At 42.2% G+C, this 23606-nt stretch overlaps 1 protein-coding gene across 1 annotated transcript in view; it reads right to left on the bottom strand.

Annotated features, from left to right (window-relative positions):
• LOC126345320 (probable cytosolic iron-sulfur protein assembly protein Ciao1) overlaps nt 1-23606 on the bottom strand; it is an 83086-nt gene that overhangs the window by 7118 nt on the left and 52362 nt on the right. The window contains exon 5 of the mRNA XM_050002092.1: nt 909-1008. Within this exon, the coding sequence (XP_049858049.1) occupies nt 909-1008 (100 nt within the window). The remainder of the gene's footprint in view (nt 1-908; nt 1009-23606) is intronic.

The following is a 23606-nucleotide window of genomic DNA, read 5'->3' as shown; positions in this document are numbered from 1 at the left end:
AGGTTTTAAGAAAAAAAAAATAATTAAAAAAAATCTGTCCACAGCACAATACTGGTTTGGGAAGAACCACTCAGTTAACACTACTATCTGTTAATTCCCAAGCAGTGAATATATTACTGGTGTATGTGTTTACTTATCAAAGGTATTCGATATTGTAGATCGTGAAGTGTTACTACAGAAATTAAATCGACTAGGCATCACAGGAACACCTAATAACTGGGTCAGGTCGTACCTTTGTGGACATAAAGAAACAGTGAAAATACAACACAATTAATGCAAAAAAGTACATACTATTACTCAGCTTGCCAGGAGATGAAATATAGTGTTCTCCAATGATCAGTGCTGTTCCTTCAATACGTAAATGTCTTACAGACAAATACACATTGTCCAAAAGCTTATCATTTTGCAGATGATGCAAGCTTTCTCATCAGCGCAAAAACGGAAAAATTACTACAAGAAAACATAACAAAGACATTGGACAGCACAGCAGTATGGTTCACAGACAATAACAATAAATGAAGGAAAAAATAATCTGTATTGTAACCACAAGTACTTAATGATGTATTATAATTGTAGAAAGAGTATTGTGTTAACTGTGTCCACATCTTACTACACATTCTAAGTACCTACAGGATCTCATGGACAAATAAAATAAATAAATAAATATTTTCTATAATTTTATATCACCCTCGTTGTAGAGCAGAAAGTTAATAAAAAGAAACTTCAGAATCCCTGTGAAGTAGGGTTCATCACTTTAATTACTGAATTAATGCTGACTAGTTTCCACTGAACCACAGCATGCTGCAGTTATAACAATCCCAACTGAGTTCATATTTCTATTATCAAGACCGAAGTGTTTTTATTTAAATAATCACAACAACAACAATTAAAATAAATGAGATACAAACCTTTGTATTGGCTGAAATTTTAAACACATTCATAACCTTTGGTAACATGGAAGGTGAAATCTTCAAAGATAACTTTCCATCACCACAAGAAACAACTTCTCTGAAAAAGGATACAAAATATAACGTCAAAAATAAACAACAAAATGAAAATAATTGAGGAAGCAGCAGCTTTTTTTTCAATGTAACAACAATCTGCTAAATTACTAGAGTAACTCAGCTGCCATAAGCACAAATAGTATTAAGCAAGATAGTGATAGATTATTAACGTAGCATACGGGTTATGTTTGTAAGAGTTGCTTCTCTTTTGTAATATATACCTCAAATTGTTCCATACCCCCAGAAGTACTCTGTCTTGAAAAGATCTACATAACACAATGACTCGATGAAATGTAAAAGAGAATTTTTACTGTTTAGGCTGTTGGCTGTGCCGTCTTCAAGGTCTCCATGACATTATCTTTCAACACGATAACACAAGAGTGCATACTGCTCATGCTTTCCTTATCTACCTCTTTATAGAGAGTGTTCAAATGTTGCCCTGACCAGCACATTCTCTAGATCTCTTACTGATTGGTAGCTTATTATCTTTTACTACCTTTTATGACCAAGTCTATGCCATTCACCAGCTATGGCTGGATAGACTGTGTCAAAAATTACAAACTGACATTTACAAATAAGAGGTAACAATACAAAAAATTAGCAGATTAAGCATTTTACTATTTATACATTTTATATGCTATTGATGGATGGGTCCTCTGACAGATGCACTAATTTTGGAGACATTTCAGTAAATCCATTGACTTTAGTCGCAGTACAAAAATTCCTCCATGGAGTAGACAGTGGCAGGACCTGTTCTTCCATGGGTAGTGATCTGAATATTCTCAGGGCAATATCTAAAAAGCTGCCTCTTGTTTTAGACAATCTGTTTGTTGGTACATTTATGCTCTCTTTCCTGTGGGTGATGTGGTCATGTATGTCAAGCCTCCTGCTAAAGAAATCTGAATTTTATTTAAGGTGAAGGCAGCACAAGAATACATAATGACTGTAGAAAGTCATTATACCCAATTTTCTGAATAATGGCCTGGAGTACTCTTGTCTCCTATTCAATATTACAATCCTCATTGCTTTTTTAAGTAATAATACTTTTGTGCAGTCTTTGGACTGGCCCCTTAGTAACAAGCCATAGCCAATATGGCTGTGAAACAATGAATACTATTAGGAGGTACTGATCGGTTATCACATGTTTCAATTTTCTCAGGAGGTATATGACTCATGACAGTTAGCCTCCCCCCCCCCCCCCCCCTCCACACACACACACACACACACATGTGCAGTGAGGTCTTGCCTAGAGTGTTTGTTGTCCACCAAAAAAATCCTGAAGTTTCACAACCCCTAAACCCCTACCCAGAGAATGTAACCTTTGTCACTGAGGCTACATATCAAATTTTGTGTTTTTTCTTCATTGACTTTCATTTTGTTTGTAACAAACTATTCTTTTTTGTCATGTCAAATGAAGCATATGTCTCTTCTTGAACCTTTCTGGCACCGATGCCTTTTGTGTATAAAGTTGTATCATCCACATATAGCAACAGTCGTCCATGAGTACTTAAGTCATTTACAAAAGTAGGAACAGGAGGGGGTCCCTTACCGAAACCTGTAGCATGCCGTATTCAACTCCTGTTCACATGATAGCACTCCTTGAACTGATGTGATATGCCTTCTGTTTTCCAATTAATATTTGAGGGTTACCAGAACAGTGCCTCCAACCCCATCCTGACAGCTTTTCAGAAGCATCTTACGAGGAATGCACTGTGTGTGTGTTTGTGTTTTATTCATTGTGCCTATCTACCGGCGCTTTCCCGCTTGGTAAGTCTTGGAATCTTCGTTTTATATATATATATGTGTGTGTATGTGCGGTTGGATATGTGTGCGTGTGTGTGTGTGTGCGCGAGTGTACACCTGTCCTTTTTTTCCCCCTAAGGGAAGTCTTTCCACTCCCGGGATTGGAATGACTCCTTACCCTCTCCCTTAAAACCCACATTCTTTCGTCTTTCCCTCTCCTTCCTGAAGAAGCAACCATCAGTTGCGAAAGCTAGTAATTCTGTGTGTGTGTTTGTGTGTTTTGTTCTTGTGCCTGTCTGCCGGCATTTTCCCGCTTGGTAAGTCTTGGAATCTTTGTTTTTAATATATTTTTCCCATGTGGAAGTTTCTTTCTATTTTATTTATAATCTGTGATAATCTGTGGCATAAAGTTCATTTCAGTCACATCTGTCATTTTTGGCGTTGCAGTTTTTATAAATGTTGGAGCAGTACAGTCATAATTCAGATGAAGTTCAACAAACATGTTATAGAACTGTACCAGACTGGAATTGACTATGCACCAGCTGCAGTGTACAATAGCTTTTTATGAGTACTTTGAAAGCTTCTGCCAGAAGGTTCCCTAGGTACATAAATCAGATGAGTTTTGTGACAAGTAAAAGTTGCAAGTGTTTCCTGTGTAAGACTGCTCTGCACTGCCACAACCAATAGCTGCTGGTTGTATAGGGGGGAATGTTACCTACTGAAATGATCCTGGAAAAAACTGAAAGCCTCCTTGTATGGTTAGTAACAGGCGGTAAACCATTTTAAGGCTGCTTTAAATAGTTGTCAATGGTTACACTATGAGGTTACATGGGCAACACTCATCTAATTACAGGAAAGGGAGTATGGTTGCTACTCTTTACATGTCAGCATTCTTTCTCTCAGAACAAACTCCATTTAAAATTATCTTTGTTTGTGCAGCCATCACAGCCCAAGTGAAAACAAGATACACAAGAATGTGAAAGTGTGGTCAGCAAAATTTGTGTTGAACACATGAGTGCTAACATACTATGTATATGGCAACAATTGTTTCTAGTCTAATAACACACAAGTATAAAATTGATTCTATTGTAAACTTCATAATGGAGCATAACAGGTGATATCTTTGAATGAAAAACCCAATATTTGTCTGATGATAGCAAAAGAAAAATTAAGCTACCGCAAGTAGATGGTTTTCTTAAAATTGTCTATTAAAAAGAAAGAATTCTGCACCTTAGAGAGGGGCTTTAGGTAATACTGTTCATTAAAGATGGGGCAAAACTACAAATTTCACTTGGAAAGATTCTTAGAACAAGAGTTGTCTTGCAGTGAATTCCAGCTTTCACAAATATCTGAATGATGTTTCCCAACAACAATGAATAGGCTTGTTCATCAGTCAAATACAAAAGTCCACTAAAGGCAAAGGTCCAGGTTCAAGTATCAATCTGACACACAGATTAAATCAGTCAACAGGCTTCATAGAAGCATTTACACCAATGCAGAGTTAAAGAGGTGGGGTGACGAATCAACCACTAGAAGACTATCGTTCATCTTCAATGTTATGATCTTTGCTGCTGCTCTCATGGCCTTTGTGTCCATACAGCATTATGAGTTGTTCAATATTACTGTGCTTTTATGTTTCACTAGTTTTTGATAATGAATGGCTCATTCGTGATTTCCATCTTTTACCATATCATCATTAGGACCACAATTACTATGTTTGTGACCCTGGCAATGTTCACAAACATCATTTTTGACACCTACAATGCGGATTTGCACTTTGTCACAGACTCACAGTGCAATTATCTTTTGTTGGACCCTTATATTTGCCAGTTTTATAGCTTGCCACATCTGGATACAGTGTACTGGAAATGTATTTTCTCGACCTCAGTGTGTACAGGCCCGGACTTGCCTACATTTTATCGAATGTTATACTGTTGTTTATTTACTTCTGTAAGTGCAACTTATTAATTAAGAATCCAATGTACAATGTGTCGAACTCTGTGCTACCCCATTACATAGCGTGGCGAGACTGTGGGTCTCAAATTTGTTGTTTTCCACATACTACCATTAAACTGAGTTACCTCACAATGTACAACTACTGTTCTACATACTTCAACACTGCCACTGGGACCTTTACACTACTTGCCTTATAATGTTACTGCACCCTCTCTGACTCCGTATGTTCCGACTTCTACATTTTTGCATTCTGTAGCTAAGGTTGTACCTTCCATGAGAGTCAACCGCACTTCTGCACCTCCTGTGTCACACATCCTCAGTCCCCCCCCACATGGGCTTCAGGTGATACACCACATCGCATCAGTCTTCTGCATGTTCATGCAATGCTACCTCCTATGATCATGCTCATCACCATCACACCAGCCTACATCATTCTCATGCCTAATGTGTAGTGAAGGCAACCTCTGGCAATTCCTCACTGAGACACCTGCAACTGCCCAATCAAGATTTCATCATTGCTAGTGGTGTACCACCTTCACTGGTCACTGCAGGTCGACATCCTATGTCAACATCTACACAAATGGTTTCATCTGGCAGGTTTGCTAAATTGCCTCTATTACTGAAGGACAATCACTATAGATGGTTTGTCCTGGAAGGAAATATCTTTGACCTTCATGGCATTGTGGATGAGGACTCCTATTTTATTTACCTGGTTAGTCATTTCCACGAGCACACAGGCCTTATCACTGACTTGCTGCTCTCCACAGCTGCCCATCACAAAGACTCTGTGGCTAAAATTACTTTCATTCAGCATTTGTCACATCCCCCTTCCTTGGTCATGCATCATGTCATACAAGATGAGAAATGAGGACCTAGGATCACGTCTCAACTTCACCTCTGCATGTCAACAGACATTGTGGACTGTCAAATTCCTGTATGAATTGCAATTACAATTATTGTCACATGCTTCTGATCTACAGGAAAATAAGTTATGCCTTGCAGATCAAGCATATAGCATCTTGCAGCACAGACAAATTCTCACTAGCCCAAATGGTCATTTGGATGATAATGCTGGCACTGCCCTAATCCACTTCCCTTAGTTGATAAAGCCTACATGGGAGTACACACAGTTGCCTGGAATGATACACAACCACCTGATGGTAACTTTCATGCACTACCTGCACCAACTCCCCAATCACTTCCAAACTCTATTGAGGAATCAGCCAAACAACATGACACACCTCCTCTCTGGAGAATCCAACAGAAGGCATGCACACCGCATGGCTAACTCCCCACCCCGTGCACCCCCTCTGCTGGTTCCATGTTGCATTAGGAAATGCTGCTCAGAACAGGTGCCCACACTGCACTGTAAACTCTGTGCATGGACCAGTTTAGGTGCACTGGCCCATGCCCCTCCTACATCACACCTCGTCAAGCAACAGTCGATGAATGCCTTCTCATCTCATGGTGATTGTCTTTACTTTATAGACCACATGTCAGTGCTCTAGTTTCTTATCAATAGTGCTCTGGGCCGGCTGGAGTGGCCAAGCGGTTCTAGGCACTTCAGTTTGGAACTGCACGATCGCTACGGTCGCAGGTTCGAATCCTCCCTCGGGCATGGATATATGTGATGTCCTTAGGTTAGTTACGTTTAAGTAGTTCTAAGTTCTAGGGGACTGATGACCATGGAAGTTAAGTCCCATAGTGCTCAGAGCCATTTGAACCATTTTCGAATAGTGCTCTGGAGGCTAGTGTTATACCTATAGCACTGATCCCTCCTCGCATATTCCCTACACAAACTGGCATTGTGCACACCGATCATCTCACACATCAAAGTCCTCGGTGCTGAGGATCTCCAGGTCCACCTAATATCTAAACTGTACTTCCTATGTCATTTCACATTGCTGATGTTGATAAACTGGAGTTTGGAAATTATTTCCTTTGACATTTAGGATTTCTACCCAACATAAAGTTAGCTTCACCACTACACAATGCATCTGGCACATTAATTCTGAGCTAGTTCAGCACTGCTTCTTTCATGATGCCTATAGAGATCCCCTCCTACACTCCCTTCCCAAGTACTGTATGTTATCACCCCAGCCCACCATTTCACTAGTCGAGCTTTTGCTCAAGTGCTCTGCTGTCAATGCTCTTTAAGTGCACAGGCCCTCACTATGTCAACAGTTTGATGCTGTATTTGCACTGCTGGCACAGGCTCTTCACATAGCACACCAGCTCTCCAACACAATTTTCTCACAACCGGGCAATGTGGCTGCTATCAAGTGATGTTTGTCTCTCCAGTGTCTCATCCCAGTCTACTGTACCCTTGCACTGACAGTGATACTCCTCAAACGAGTTGCAATAACATGATTGTGACGATGATCTCTAATGGCACATGCCACAGGATTAATAAAATGGAGGATCCACCTGTACATCATAAGGCCTTAACCCAAAAAAGTTACAACATGCCAAGGCAATTATCAGCAAACTTCTCAACAACAGGATTATTTGCACTTTGGACAGCTATTGATCTTCCTCATACATACTGTGTGGTATCGACAAATTTCATATCACTGCTTACCATCCACAGAAGAAAGATGGGTTATTTCTTCTATACAGATCCTGAACTCTTGAACTATCATGGATAACTACCCAGTCCCTCACATCCAAGACTGCTCAATTGCTTAAACGTGCACAGGTGTCCTGGACTGCCACAAGACTTACCACAAAATACCTGTGTTCACTGAAATATTTCCAAAACTCCACTGATTACCCCCTTTGGGCTTTACGAGTACTGCCTCATGCCTTATGGCATCAATAATGCAACCCAAACATGGCAGAGGTTTATCAGCTCTCTCTTCTTCAACCTGCCATCCACATATGCTTATCGTGATGACCTTTTGATTCTTTCATCTATCACTGAGAAGCATGAACAGCACCTGTCACAGGTCCAAGGGACGCTGCCCCACAACGGTGTCAAAATCAATCATGCAAAGTCACCTTCCTGGGTTATATTATTTTGTCTGATGGCATCCAAGCTGTGGTATCACCGCCAGACACCACACTTGCTAAGTTGTAGCCTTTAATTTGGCCGTGATCCGTTAGTATACATCGGACCCGCGTGTTGCCACTATCAGTGATTGCAGACCGAGTGCCGCCACACGGCACATCTAGAGAGACTTCCTAGCACTCGCCCCAGTTGTACAGCCGACTTTGCTAGCGATGGTTCACTGACTTCTATGCTCTCATTTGCCGAGACGATAGTTAGCATAGCCTTCAGCTACGTCATTTGCTACGACCTAGCAAGGCGCCAGTATCCGTACTATAGATATTGTGAATCATGTACCATAAAGAGCGATGTTCTCCATTAATGGATTAAAGTTAAGTATTCCACCAGCTACGTCCGTTTTTCTCAATTCTAATTCCCTTGTCATGTTCCAGACCTCACGCCAGCCTGCGTGAGCTAAAACGCGTGCATTTCGGCCTCCTTTAGAAAAACCCGGTTGGCTCTCCTGCCAACCACAACATTGGCGACGAGACAATACTGCGTTCTTTTCTAAATTGCCCTGATTTACTTGTGTAATGGCTTCGCCACAATCTCCAGATGTACTGTCCGAATTTTATCGCTTACAGAATCAGCAGACGCAGGCCTTATTAGATGCCCTTGGACAGCTCGTCCAGGGTCAACGTGCGATGCAAAACGATGCGGCGGCAGTCGCTTCACCGCTAACGCAGCCACACCACGCTGTTGCACCCACTTTTCGACCTTTTGATGCTGCATTGGAAAGCTGGACTGAGTGGTCTTGCCAATTTGGATTCCATTTCGACGCCTACAGAATTCAAGGTAACGAGCGGCAGCCTTTCCTCCTTTCCTCCGTCGGGGTACATACGTACCATGTGATAGTCAAATTATTTCCCCGACGCGACATAGAAACTCTGTCCTACGAAGAAATTTTTCTGCATTAGATGCATATTTCAAAGAATCAGTCAATGTAGTTGCCAAACGGTATACCTTCTTTCGTACAAAACGTACGGCAGGCCAGACTAATCGGGAGTGGGTTGCAACCTTGCAAGGCCTTACTAGAGATTGTGCTTTTGAGTGTCAATGTGGACTCCCTTATTCAGATACTATGGTACGTGATGCAATTGCACAGAACGTTTCTGATGTTCGTATAAGGGAACAGATTTTGAAACTAGTCAATCCCTCCCTTCAACAAGTGATGGACATATTGGATAGGCAGGACACACTTGACTTTGCTCAAGAATCATTTGAAACTTCGCCAGCAGTGTGTCAGGTTAACCGGCCAGCCGGGCGAACTGCACGGAGCAGTAAACAGTCCTCGCACCCGGCCGCACCGCTGCTGCCAGGCTCTCAGCCACGTGTGCCGCGCGGGCAAGCTAATGCGGTGATCAAATGCCCATGGTGTGCTACTAAACATTCGCATGAGAATTGCCCGTCACGCCAAGCTATTTGCTTTTATTGTAATAAAAAAGGACATGATCAGAGTGTTTGCCAGAGAAAGCTCAGATCGGATGCTCAAAACCGTTCCAGGCCCTTTGCTTCGCGCCGGAATCGAACCATGGATACTCAGGCTCGCGAAGCTTCACCCATGGAAATTCATGTAGTTCATTCCACTCCACCCAGTGCCACTATCTCTAACAGTGACTGTGTTCGTCCCAAAAATAGAGTGCGTCGACATCGCCAGACCTCCCGTCAAGTCGCAAGTGATTCTGTACCAGTGTCAGTTCACGTTGCATGAGACAGTTGCTCTTGTCGTCAGCAGGACAATAAACTTTTTGTAGACTTGGCCATTAATGGCAAAGTTATACCATTCCAGCTCGATACAGGAGCTGCAGTTTCACTGATCAATCAAGACACTTACAAACTGCTGGGCACACCTCCGTTGCGTGCCGCAAATGTCACATTAAATAGCTACTCCGGTCAAGATATCCCTGTGTTAGTACAGTGCAGCCTTCTTGCAACATGCAAAGGACAAACAAAACTTGTGTTATTTTACGTCCTTCGTTCTTCTTCTGCAGTGAACTTGTTTGGTTTCGATTTATTTCAGTTGTTTAACTTGTCTATAGTAAATCAGGTCTTATCAGTGAACCAGACTGTGCCTTCAGACAGTGTTTCTCATCTATGTGAAGAATTTGCAGACATTTTTGCACCGAGCCTTGGTTGCGCTAAGAACTATAAAACAAATTTGGAACTGAAAGAAATGTGCAACCGAAATTTTTCAGAGCGCGCAATGTTCCCCACGCATTATGTGATGAGGTCGCAAAAACATTACACGATTTAGAATCACAAGGTGTAATTGAACATGTGCAGGCTTCTCTCTCAGCATCACCCTTAGTAATTTTGCCAAAACATTCCAGCAAACTGAGACTTTGTGTGGACTTCAAGGCAACAGTGAAACCACAGCTAGTGATAGCAACTTTTCCTTTACCCCACCCAGAAGATCTTTTTGACAAACTGTGCCCAGGTAAATATTTTTCGAAGATGGACCTAGAAGATGCGTACTTGCAAATACTGGTGGACGAAGAATCCCAGCGCGTTTTGGTGATTAACACGCATCTTGGTTTGTATCGATTCAAACGACTGCCATTCAGGTGTGCATCCACCCCTGCATTGTTTCAGCAATATCTACAAACTGTTTGTGCGTCGGTCCCTACTGCAGCAAATTATCTGGACGATATTGTGATCACCGGAAAGACGGAAGAAGAACATTTGGCCAATCTCAGAACATTATTTCAGGTCTTGCGACAAAATGGTCTTCGCCTGCGAAAGGACAAATGTTTGTTTTTTGCTCGGGACTTACCATACCTGGGACATGTAATCAATTCCCAAGGCATACATCCCAGTCCAACGCACCTCCGTGCCATACAAGACTTGCCGTCGCCACAGAATTTGAAGCAGCTCCAGAGTGTGCTGGGAAAAATCAACTATTATCATAAATATGTGCCGCATGCCTCTTCCATTTCAGCTCCGCTTCATCGCTTACACCGTAAAGGTGTTCCGTGCGTCTGGACGATGGAATGCGAACGCGCCTTTCGCCAGTTGAAATCCACGTTGCTTTCCAATACTTGCCTTATGCCATTCGATCCCCAGAAGCCCCTCTTGTTGATGGTGGATGCATCGGATTTCGTGATCGGTGCTGTCCTTGCGCACAAAGATGGATCGCACGATCGCCCTATTGCCGTTGCATCCAAATTGCTCTCTTCTGCACAAAGAAATTATTCACAGATCGAAAAAGAAGCATTGGCTCTCGTATTTGGTGTTACAAAGTTTCATGATTTCTTGTATGGTCGTCACTTTACCATAATCACAGATCACAAACCTTTGACATCACTTTTTCATCCGACCAACCCTGTACCTCCAGCGCAGAAATTCATTCGCTGGTCTATTTTCCTCTCGCAGTACCGCTATGATACCTTGTATCGGTCCACTGCTAAGCACGGAAACGCCGATGCGTTGTCCCACTTACCTGTTGCTGAGGATAGGGCATTCGATTCCTCCGAACTTGCCTGCATGTTCATTTATGCGGAAACCGATGACGTAGTCGAATCGTTTCCGATTGATTTTCGTCGTGTAGCTACAGCCACAGCTGCCGACCCTGTCCTTGCTCCCGTTCTGCGTTTTGTTGCTACACAATGGCCCTTGCCCAAGTCACGGATTGGGGACCCGTTGGTTCGCCGATTTTTTGCTCACAAGGAGAGACTTTTTATACGACGTGGTGTTTTGCTGTTGCGTTCTGATAATGATCAGTCCAGGGTCGTGGTCCCACGTTCATTACAGTCCTCTGTCTTACAGCTTCTCCACCAAGGACATTGGGGTATAGTGAGAATGAAACAACTTGCTCGTCAGCACTGTACCTGGTTCGGAAAGCCACTTCCCCTTGGCAACGCTTACACATCGATTTTCCTGGTCCATTCTGGAATGCTCGATGGTTGGTTGTGGTAGATTCATTCATTAATTTTCCTTTTGTTGTCCGGATGTCTTCCACGACGTCATCTGCCACATTCCAAGCGTTATCCGCTATCTTTTGCATTGAAGATCTTCCACAGACTATTGTTTCCGACAATGGCCCACAATTCATATCCGCAGAATTTCAGTCATTCTGCAAGGCCAATGGTATTCAACATCTGATGTCCGCGCCGTTTTCGCCACAGTCAAACGGTGCCGATGAACGATTGGTCAGGACTTTCAAGTCATAGATGTTGAAGTTGAAAGAGTTGCATTCTCGGGAGGACGCGTTATAGCTCTTTTTGTCCTCGTATCGCTCTCAGCCCCGAGATGGTCGCTCGCCGGCTGAGTTGCTCCACGGTCGTCGTCATCGAACCTTGATGTCTTTGCTACATCCGCCGCATCAGGTTCTGGTGCAGCAGCAGACACCTGCTTTTGCTCCAGGGGACGTTGTCTACTATCGCTACTATCGAGGTTCACAGCGTTGGCTCGAAGGGCGCATTCTTCGTAGCCTCAGACGAGTTATGTATCTGGTTTTGGGGGCCTCTGGTGAGGTGCGTCGGCATCTCAATCAGCTGCGCCTCTGTCGTCGCACGGGATCTGCTGCTTGCCATCTGCTTTCATCGACGGTGCCGTCCGGTCAGCACCGTGGGGACCCATCTACTGGCTCGCCTCAGCCCCAGGTGTTACCGACGCTGCCTTCCATTTTGCCCCATGGCGACCATGGTGACGCGTCGCCACCGCCACCGCCGCCGCCACCGCCACCGCCGCCGCCGCCGCCGCCGCCGCCGCTGCCTCTTCTCCCGCCTGCGATGCCCACAGTGGATGCGTCGTTGCAACCGCCGGGCACCTCCCTGCGTCACACGCCGCCGATCGCTTCCCGTGATCAACTGTCCTCCGACATGGAACTCTTGCCCGCTCCGGACCATATGTCGTCTTCGCCCGTCGGGTGCCCCGGCCCAATAGAGGTCCACCCTTCGGCCCCTACTGTCTCTCTACGTGCGCATACACCGCATGTTGACGTGCACCCTGGAGCAGGTTTTCCGGCGTTTCCTAGCTCCCCGCAGTCCGCATGGCAGGGAGCGGGTGGCACAGCCTCACCTGTTGTTAGGCTCCCCACCTCGTCGCATACGTCAACATGGGGTCCTCCCCACAGCGGGCGGAAGCCTTATACCACAACCGTACGCTGATTTGCGGGAGAGGAATGTGGTGTCACCGCCAGACACCACACTTGCTAGGTGATAGCCTTTAAATCGGCCGCGGTCCGGTAGTATACGTCGGACCCGTGTGTTGCCACTGTCAGTGATTGGAGACCAAGCGCCGCCACACGGCAGGTCTAGAGAGACTTCCTTGCACTTGCCCCAGTTGTACAGCCGACTTTGCTAGCGATGGTTCACTGACTTCTACGCTCTCATTTGCCGAGACGATAGTTAGCATAGCCTTCAGCTACATCATTTGCTATGACCTAGCAAGGCGCCAGTATCCGTACTATAGATATTGTGAATCAATGTACCATAAAGAGCGACGTTCTCCATTAATGGATTAAAGTTAAGTATTCCACCAGCTACGTCTGTTTTTCTCAATTCTAATTCCCTTGTCATGTTCCAGACCTCACGCCAGCCTGCGTGAGCTAAAACACGTGCATTTCGGCCTCCTTTAGAAAAACCTGGTTGGCTCTCCTGCCAACCACAACACAAGCGACATCTGATCACGTCATATTCATTTGCAACATAACTTTACGTACAGATTACTGTGAACTACATAGGGTCCCACAGGTTGCCTTAGCTGGGCACAACTTACCATCTTTCCCATTGGTAAGATTATTTCAGGCACTAGCAAGGTGCCTTCGATTAATGATACGATCGCAATTCTCAAGTCACCCATTCTGTCACATGGGCTCAAATTGTGCTCATGCTCAAATCTTGGTTACTGTAGCCACAAGAGACATATCAACTGTTGGCAGTACTGCAGCAGCATATCAGCATCACAAATGAGCCTCTTATGTTCTTTTCTAAGAAACTTCCACTCTCTCAGTGCAAATGGTCAACGTTTCACTGCAAACTTTTCATGGTCTGCGAGACAATCAAACACTTCCATGACAACATTGAGGGATGCAAATTGACCACCTTTACAGATTACTGCCTGCTGGCTGACACATCTGTAACCCTGGAAAGAACATTTCTCCTCAACGGCTCTGGCACATGGAACTCATCTGCCAGTGTTCCACAAATGTATAATATATACAAGTGTTCGATAATGTCATTGTGTAAATGTTATCTCAACTCCCATGGACATGAATGAGTTGGTAAACCTACAGACAGATGAATCTGAGCTCTCTGTAATGCTGACAGACACAAAACACTCTGTAACACTCGACATTGCCTCTTCCCAGGTTCCTTCATACATACAATGGGCGGGTGACACCTTGATCAAAGCTACCACAAAACTAATCACTGAACATTTCATTATAAAAACTGATTGTTGCACTCAGCCATGTCAGAGGAGTCATCTGGGATGGCATACTGAGGCCGCTCTTGGACAATTCAGCATCCCCATGGGTCATCTACGTCATGTCCATATTGACATAGTGGGACCACTAGTACCCTCAGATGATTTTCACTACATTCTGTCTCTCATCAGTCAAGTCATGAGATGGGTTAAAGCTGTTCCCCTCCCAACTATATGTCCAAAACAGTTGCCCATGTTTTCATTAAATCCCATATTGCCCACTTTGGCTGCCAGTCCTCAATTACAACTGACCAGGTCCACAAATTTGAGTCCTCACTCTTCTCAAAACTTTGCAAGCTGTGTGGTATAGACAAATTTCACATCACTGCTTACCATCCACAGAGAAATGGTCTCACAGAATGTTCACACCATACACTTAAGGCAGCACTCATGTGCCTAGTGGTTCCTGCCTGGAAGAGAAACCGCGTGCCTTTTAGGAATATGCACAGCTTACAAGGAGATCTCCAGGCATCATTCACAGACATCTTGTACGGTGAGACCCATATCCTAAGGATGATTGATGAGCTTCCAGTATTAGTAGATCATGAATGCCAACACATCACACACATCTGTATGACACCTCCACATCCACATTCTCTATCCCATGTTTGTGTCCTTAAGGAACTGACTACTAGTGATTATGTGATGCTCCATGATGTCTCTGTTTTAGCGTCACCACAGGTTCCTTATTCAGCCTCCTCAGAAGTCCTCACTCACAGATGGAACATCTTTGGCAACATACTTAGCAGCAAATGTGAGACGAACTTGGTGAATCAACTGAAACCTGTCTCGTCACTCAACAACAACCTTACTCAGGCGGCATCAGTCATCCAGCTGGACCCGCAAAATGACCCCTCCCTGCCTTCTGTGGCCTCAGATTTGTCTTTCCATGATCCAATGTACAATTTTTGTGCTGACACTGAGTCACTTTTCCTCAAGTTTCCCATCTTGCCACCCAGTGCTTCAAGTGATATGTGTGACTATAGTGTAATACTGTGTGGGCCTCTGCACATCCAAGTACCACTGTTTTCACTTTGAGATCACAGGTTCAACCTGATGACCTCTGTATCGAGGTCAGGAATGGCACAGCCTTCATCTGCATCAAGATGATGCCTCCACCATGCACATACGGCTCCTGAACTGTTTTCAGCTTCCTCCCATTACCAACCAACATCTTATTATGGAGAAGATATCCTCCAACAGTTGACACACTATCATTATTCCTCTCTAACCTCTGATTCTCCAATTATGGACATCACTTCAGCCAATGACCTCTCCTGCTCCCCAGTGGGATGTCTACTCAACTTGAGTGGATGAAAATTATTGTCAATGGCAGAGCCTGCTCTGCACCTCCCAAGCTCTGCATTTACTGGGAAGGGAGGTATCACTCTGTAGTGGCTATGAACCACTAGAAAACTATTGTTAATCTTTGATGTTATGTTCTTTGGCTCTTCTCTCGTTGTGTTTGTATCTGCATGCCATTATGAGTTGTTCAGTTGTATTATAGTTCTGCATTTAATTAAAGTTTTTGATAACGATTCACTTGTTGCCATTTACATCCTTTACCATAACATGTTAGGATTGGAATTACCTTAGAGTAAATTCAGAAGCAATTAACAGGTTGTAGTAAACCACTGTCTCTCATTTCACTTCCACCAGCAGTTTAGGCTAGCAAGATATGCAGAAAAGCCTGTATGTAAAGAGAAAGGCAGGGTAGAGGACTTGCTTCCAGTACATCATCATCATCATCATCATCATCATCATATCTTCTTCTTCTTCTTCTTCTTCTTCTTCTTCTGACCACACACTGCTGTTGAACTGTCTCCAGAAGCTTAGTTTCGAGATTGATCAGTATGTAGAAAAGATCGATTTTACCTCAGGTCTGGGATATTTACAAGAAGAGCTCAATCACCTACAGAGAATTTTTTACATTGTAAAGGCTACTTCAAATAGCAGATTTGGTACACATTTCAACCTACTCTTGTGAAACAGAGCGCAGCCAGAAAATACAGATGGTCTGAAAGGTTGGTCAGTTTGTTACATGATGACAGTATTTTATCAAAGATTAGAATAATTACTCACAAGAACAAATAAAATATGCTTTATGCTCTGTGGCATTTGTATATCCCCTCCAGATGAAGAGGAAGAAATTTATGAGATTTATCTCTCTGTGGGAAATGACGTATTAGCCCAGTAGCTGGAACATAAGCAAATAAGCACTGTTGATCACAAGAAAAAGGATGGCTTCAAAGAAATGCCCAGATCCTCACTACTGTTTCCTCCTCCTAAGACTGTTAATAAACAAGCTACCCACATATTCATAAGCGATAATTCACTTAACAGAAAAACGGGATATAATGCCAGCAAGGAATGGAATTCAGCAATGGCCATGCTACTACAACAAAGACTATGGGAACAGCAAATCAAGAGGCCTCTTTTTAAGTCTTCAGATTTGACTGGGCACTTAAAAATCTATTTTTATTAGCTTTCTTCAAAGTGCTCAATGATAGGTTTAAAAGTCATTCTATGTACATGAGCAGTTACACTGGCCATGACAGTTATCTCTTTGGTTCTTCCACCAACAGTTAATACTATCACTTGAAGATAACAAGCTGTTGTTTCATCAGAAATATTGCAGAAGTTTTGTGATATCATCCAACGTGGCACCCAACAGTCTCACCTACACCTCTATTCCACATTGAAGTTTTGAGCTGGACTGTGAGCCTCGACTGTATAACTCAGTTGGTAAGAGCATTCCCAGCAATAGCAGGAGTTCAGACTGGTATCTGAGTGTTAGTGAAGCATAGTTTTAGGCTGCCAGGAAATTTCATAAAATTATAAAAACAACTGCCAATTTAAAAAATTCCTTCTGATCATTGCACTGTTCTAAGATGAGGCAACAGAAGTACAAAATGGCTGGGTCTACATGATGTAGAAAGCTTCCTGTTAATTAAAAAATCCTAACAAAATCCTTTAAAGAGGCTGTAGCTATGTCAAGGAATAGGACAAGAGTTATTTCATATGATGATAATAATAATCCTGAAATCAAGCCACATGGACCACATCCTGTTAACTGACTGCTGCTTCGTTTTATCTGTCAATGGCATTACTGAGCATCAGTATACAAGAACATGAGAGAAATACACCACCCTCCTGGACTTAACATTGGCTTTCCCGAACTATAGCAGGTAGCACATCAATTGACTTTGTGAGGTTCACTGAACTCCGCTCAAATCCTTCCATGGAGGGAACAGCTTTGGTTGTGCCACCAGTCAAATATGGGTCTTTGGTGTGGCTGTGAAACACGGAAACTGCTTAGCTTCAGAGAGAGGCAGACTCCATTTCTTATGCATTTTTGAAATTACAGACATTCATTTCTATCCTTGTTGATGATGGTCAATCACACACACATTTTCTGAAATATGTCACTTCACTCTATCCTAAGTCATATGTTTAATTAGGTGTCAGTGAACTATCTTCAGCAAGTAGCCTTTATTGTGGAGTCAATTTTCACTAATACAGTACTTTCATTTCTCAGCATTGCCTCATTAAATTGAGAAATAATGCAACCTATGTGAACACTTATTCAAAAACCTATAATATCAAAGATCATAAAAAAACTTCCAAACATCATTGATCCTCTTACTTGAATGAATTCAAAAGGAAGGTAGATTGGGATTTAAAGGTCTGTCAATAGTGGGAGTATTAGAGACAGAGCACAAACTCAGATTGGCCAAGGAATCAATCTGTGGCCTTTTCAGAGGAAAAGTTCTGGCAGCCTTCTCAATATATTTAGAGAAGTCCCAAAAAAACTAAATTTAGGTGATTGGGTGGGTTATTGAACCCCATCAAAGATAGGTAAGGGCAATAGAAGTGACATAAACTTCAGCACATAATGCAAAGATTACACTAAGCATAATATGAAAGCAAGATGAACACTGAGTCTTCCCATGTTTTCTAGTCATAATGTGTGTGTCTTTCACCTTTTCTATTTCTCTAGAATTTTATTGCACTCAGGTAAATATACCTTATTCCTACGAGGTGCATTGAAGTTCTAAGACCTCCGATTTTTTTTCTCCAGATTGGAAAGAGATAGAAACATCCGCATTGTTTTAAAATGAGGCCACGTTCATTGTTAATACGTCCCAGAGATGGCAGCACTGTACGGCAGATGGAATTTTACTGCCAGCGGCGAGAATGAGAACTGTTTTAAATACTTAAAATGACGACGTTTTCCTTCTTGAACAGCGTGCAATCATTATTTTTCTGAATTTGCGTGGTGTGAAACCAACTGAAATTCATCGACAGTTGAAGGAGACATGTGGTGATGGAGTTATGTATGTGTTGAAAGTGCGTTCGTGGGTGTGACAGTTTAATGAAGGCAGAACATCGTGTGACAACAAACCGAAACAACCTCGGGCTCGCACAAGCTGGTCTGACGACATGATCAAGAAAGTGGAGAGAATTGTTATGGGGGATCGCCGAATGACTGTTGAACAGATCGCCTCCAGAGTTAGCATTTCTGTGGGTTCTGTGCACACAATCCTGCATGACGACCTGAAAATGTGAAAGTGTCATCCAGGTGGGTGCCACGAATGCTGACGGACGACCACATGGCTGCCCGTGTGGCATGTTGCCAAGCAATGTTGACGCGCAACGACAGCATGAATGGGACTTTCTTTTCGTCGGTTGTGACAATGGATGAGATGTGGATGCCACTTTTCAATCCAGAAACAAAGTGCCAGTCAGCTCAATGGAAGCACACAGATTCACCGCCACCAAAAACTTTCGGGTAACCGCCAGTGCTGAAAAAATGATGGTGTCCATGTTCTGGGACAGTGAGGGCATAATCCTTACCCATTGTGTTCCAAAGGGCACTACGGTAACAGGTGCATCCTACGAAAATGTTTTGAAGAACAAATTCCTTCCTGCACTGCAACGAAAACATCCGGGACGGGCTGTGCATGTGCTGTTTCACCAAGACAACACACCCGCACATCGAGCTAGCGTTACGCAACAGTTTCTTTGTGATAACAACTTTGAAGTGATTCTTCATGCTCCCTACTCACCTGACATGGCTCCTAGTGACTTTTGGTTTTTTCAAACAATGAAAGACACTCTCCGTGGCCGCACTTTCACCAGCCGTGATGCTATTACCTCAGCGATTTTCCAGTGGTCAAAACAGACTCCTAAAGAAGCCTTCGCCACTGCCATGTAATCATGGCATCAACATTGTGAAAAATGTGTACGTCTGCAGGGCGAGTACATCGAGAAGTAACGCCAGTTTCATCGATTTCGGATGAGTAGTTAATTAGAAAAAATCAGAGGCCTTAGAACTTGAATGCACCTCGTATATTTATTTGGCTGAAATAATAAAAATGTTTCAGTAGCCATGTTAATACTGTATTGCAAGGGGAAGGAGGAAGATGCAGCCTCTACACATAGTTGTTTGAGATCAAATATTTATTTTACTAACAGGAATGATGTAATACAAATTATACAACAGGGCAATACTATTACCAAGGAAAATGGTAAAATCATGAGAGCTAGATGCACAAAAAAGAGCTGCAGTAAATGGTAAATAATTGTAATTTGGTGAGGGTGAACCCCATTCAAATGCATGCCCTCAACAATGAACACAATTCAACATTCACAGTCTTTGCAATTTTTCAACAGGTATGAGATACTTCTCTCTCATCTGGGTAGAAAATTCATTGAGGCTGTAGGGTATTCAGATGACTTTATAATAATATCAAACTCTACATTCCTGCACTGTGAAAAAGCAGTTATTTCACATAGAGGCATGGTAACAATGAAACACACTGGCAAAATTTAATCAGCAAAATGCTGTCTTACATGGTGATGTATCCAAGTGGATTTATATATGACAGGATATTGAACTACAAGAACAATATGCAAAACTAAAATATAACATTGTTTAGTAAAACTGTGCTGTTTGTGACTTGAATCACTGGTAGAATAAAGTAATTTTATTTTCATAAAGTAGACTTTGAAAGTTAAAATTGTTCAAGTTTTTTATCATTTGGCAATAAACAACTAGAGCCAGAAGAACTGGTGAATGTCATAGTATTCATAATGTAGACTAAATTCCATTTGATCATGTTTATCTGATATTCTTATGATCAAGATGTTGATAAATTATCCAGTCATTGGAAATGTAATACAGTTTGATATCAGTGGTGTTTCAAAAAAACTCGTGCCAGACAAAATAAGTAAAAATGTGCTTATGAAATGTGCATTTAAATTATACTGCAAATAATTACTAGCATATAAAATAAGGTACACCTGTCCACTACACAAACACTTGTTTATTTCTAGAAAACATGGTAGTGATAGCTTAAACAACAGTTGTAGATTATTCGGAACATCTTAATTCAAGATCAGATTAGGAAGGCTGTTTTTATTCCTCTGTAAAAAGAGAGTAGGTTACCTGAACTTTTAACTTGTCAAAAAAGGGTTTTAAACTATCTATAGTAAAAATATCTTGGCATCTAAAATTTTTGTACACTCACTAAAAGATTTCAAGAAAGTCTCAAAAAAAAAAAAAAACATAAATCTTAAAATCCACAGTGAACACAATGATTTCATTTACATGTGTGTTGTGATAATAGTTCACATGCAGCTTCAGGTTTCATATGTAAAAGCCTTCGCAAATATTCATCAGCACTAACAGCTATTCCAGGACTTGACAGTGTTAGTCAGTATTTTTTGATTGCTTGTACAAAAATTGCACACATCAATGCATTTTGCTGATAGTGTCAAATACTTGCAACAGTTGTGATATAAATGCTGCCTCAGTAGAAATTTATGATGTGGGCAAACATATCAAACTTACAGTAGGTAACTAATGGTAGGCTTGGAGAGGGATCAAATTGCTCAAATGTGTGTGAAATCTTATGGGATTTAACTGCTAAGGACATCAGTCCCTAAGCTTACACACTACTTAACCTAAATTAGCCTAAGGACAAACAGACACACCCATGCCCGAAGGAGGACTTGAACCTCCGCCAGGACCAGCCGCACAGTCTATGACTGCAGTGGAGAGGGATCAAATCAAGGACATGCATGCATAATTGGTTGTGGCTAAATATGCACTAAATGACAAAAGCATACAACATACACCCTGCATCTAAACTTGCATATCATCAAGACAGATGTGTTATATAGGCATTAGAAACTGCTGAAGATTATAGGCAGTGAATGGATAAATTTTAATAGTTCAATCATAAAGAACTTGTATTTTATTGCACGTAGCTCTAATACTGAACCAATTTTCCTGAATGTACATCAGAAGTAGTACATTATTCTTGCAAAGATCCTCTTCAAAGGACATTCTTTCTGAGGGCTACGCATAATGAAACGGTCCATGTCTAATAAAGAGTTGGACCAAAATTTTCAGTGATGAGCCAATGTTTTGTACAACAAATCTGGGTAGGCCTGTCCAGATACATCCCAGGAAGGCAGATTTCATCAGTGTTGTGCATCTGCTTTCCTCCAAAAATGTTGTAATTCTGTATCATACTGCAGCTGGGTATTGTATGGGGGATATGGCATATTTCATTGTATTGATGTTATTCTCAGTACAGATAAGCATCTTGTCTGCATGATATATATAATTTTACACAATGTGAGTGTGGGATATTCATTAGATATGATCCAATTTAAATAAGACTGTCTTTTGTCCACACAAGTAAACAGATTATGGTGTGGTTTTATTGCAAGAAGGCACAGGTCACAACTGTTAATAAGAAGAATAGCAGACTGGTCGATAGAAATACCATCCTACTCATATTTCATTGACATCTATTTGTAGTAAAATCCTAGAACTCAAACATAATGAGGTATCTTGAACAAGATGACATACACCATGCTAACCTGCATGGATTCCAAAAAAGTTGATCACGTGAAATCCAACTTGAACTTTTCTCACATGCCATACTTGCCATGGATCAAGGTAATCACATAGATGCAATACTTCCTGACTTCAAGCATTTAACTTGGTACCAAATCAACAGCTACTAAAATAAGTACACAGAATTTCAAACAAAATTTGGAAATGCGTTGAGGATTTATAGATAGGAAGGATACAGCATGATACCTTAGATGGAGAGTCATCAACAGAAGTGGAGGTAACTTTAGGTGTTCCCTAGCTAGTATGTCAGGACCCTTACATTCATAGTGTATATTAATGACCAAACAGACAGTATTAATAGCAATCTCACACTATTTCCAGAGGATGCAGTTACCTACAATGAAGTTTTATCTCAAAAAAATCTGCATAAATATCCAATTAGATCTTAATAAGTGTAAAGATTAGCAAGATGTTTTAACTAGTGTAGCCATCCTTGAGGCAGAGTTCAGCATCAAGGAAATTGGCTTGTTGGGTTCAGGAGGACCAGGTGAAGTGAATGAGGGAGAAGATGTTGAGTTTATACAGGAATGTGGATAGAGTGTTCTCACCCTCAAACCACATCATGAACATGTCATCAAAGAATCTGAGTCAGGTGAGAGGCTTTGGATTCTGGATTGTTATGAAGGATTCTTCTAGATGGCCCATGAACAGGGTGGCATAGGGTGCTGTTATTTTGGTGCTAATCGTGGTACCACATATCTGCTTGTGGTAATGCCTTCAAAAAGGAAAAATAATTGTGGGTGAAGACATAGTTGGTCATGAAGACCAGGAAGAAGGTTGTACATCTGAAGTTAGTTGGGCACTGGGAAAAGTAAGACTCAATAGGAGGAAGGCCTTGGGCATTGGGGATGTTAGTATAGAGGGTCGTGTCATTGACAGGGAGAAACTGGATGCCAGGTGCTAAAGGAACAGGAACTGTGGAGAGTCAGTGGAGGAAATGGTTAGTTTATTTTATACAGGAGGATAAGTTACAGGTAACACTCTCAAAGTGTTGATCTATGAGATTCTCTAGGTGAGGTCAAAATAACCAGCCACAATGGAGCATTCTGGGTGGTTGGGTTTATGGAATTTATGAATCCTATTAAAGGTAGCAAGAGGAGGAGTGGTAGGGCTGAGGAGAAAGATAGACTCAAGAGAGAGTTTCTAAGACAGGCCTAAGGATCTGAGGAGGGCTGGAGATATTGATGGATTTCTGTGATGAGGTCACTGTGGCAGGGTTTGTAGGTGGACAAATCTGATACCTAGCACAGAGCTACCACAGTGTAATCTGTGCAGTTCAAAACCACAGTGATCAAGCCTTTGTTGGCAGATAGTATTATGAAGGCAGGTATCAGTTATTAGTTGGTGGATTGCAGTTCTTTTTGCAGATGTACAGTTTGAGGGATTTGGGGGAGGATGGTGAGGCTATGTTTGAGGTTATCCCACAAAGTTAATAGGGGATGATTTGAGGGCAGTGGGAGTCAATCATGGTTGTCTGGATGAGTGAACTGAATCA

This window comes from Schistocerca gregaria, chromosome 1 (genome assembly GCF_023897955.1).
Source record: "Schistocerca gregaria isolate iqSchGreg1 chromosome 1, iqSchGreg1.2, whole genome shotgun sequence".
In the NCBI taxonomy this organism is placed as follows: domain Eukaryota; kingdom Metazoa; phylum Arthropoda; class Insecta; order Orthoptera; family Acrididae; genus Schistocerca; species Schistocerca gregaria.
The sequence above is the reverse complement of the archived record's forward strand: the minus strand, read 5'-3'. Positions and strand labels throughout refer to the sequence as shown.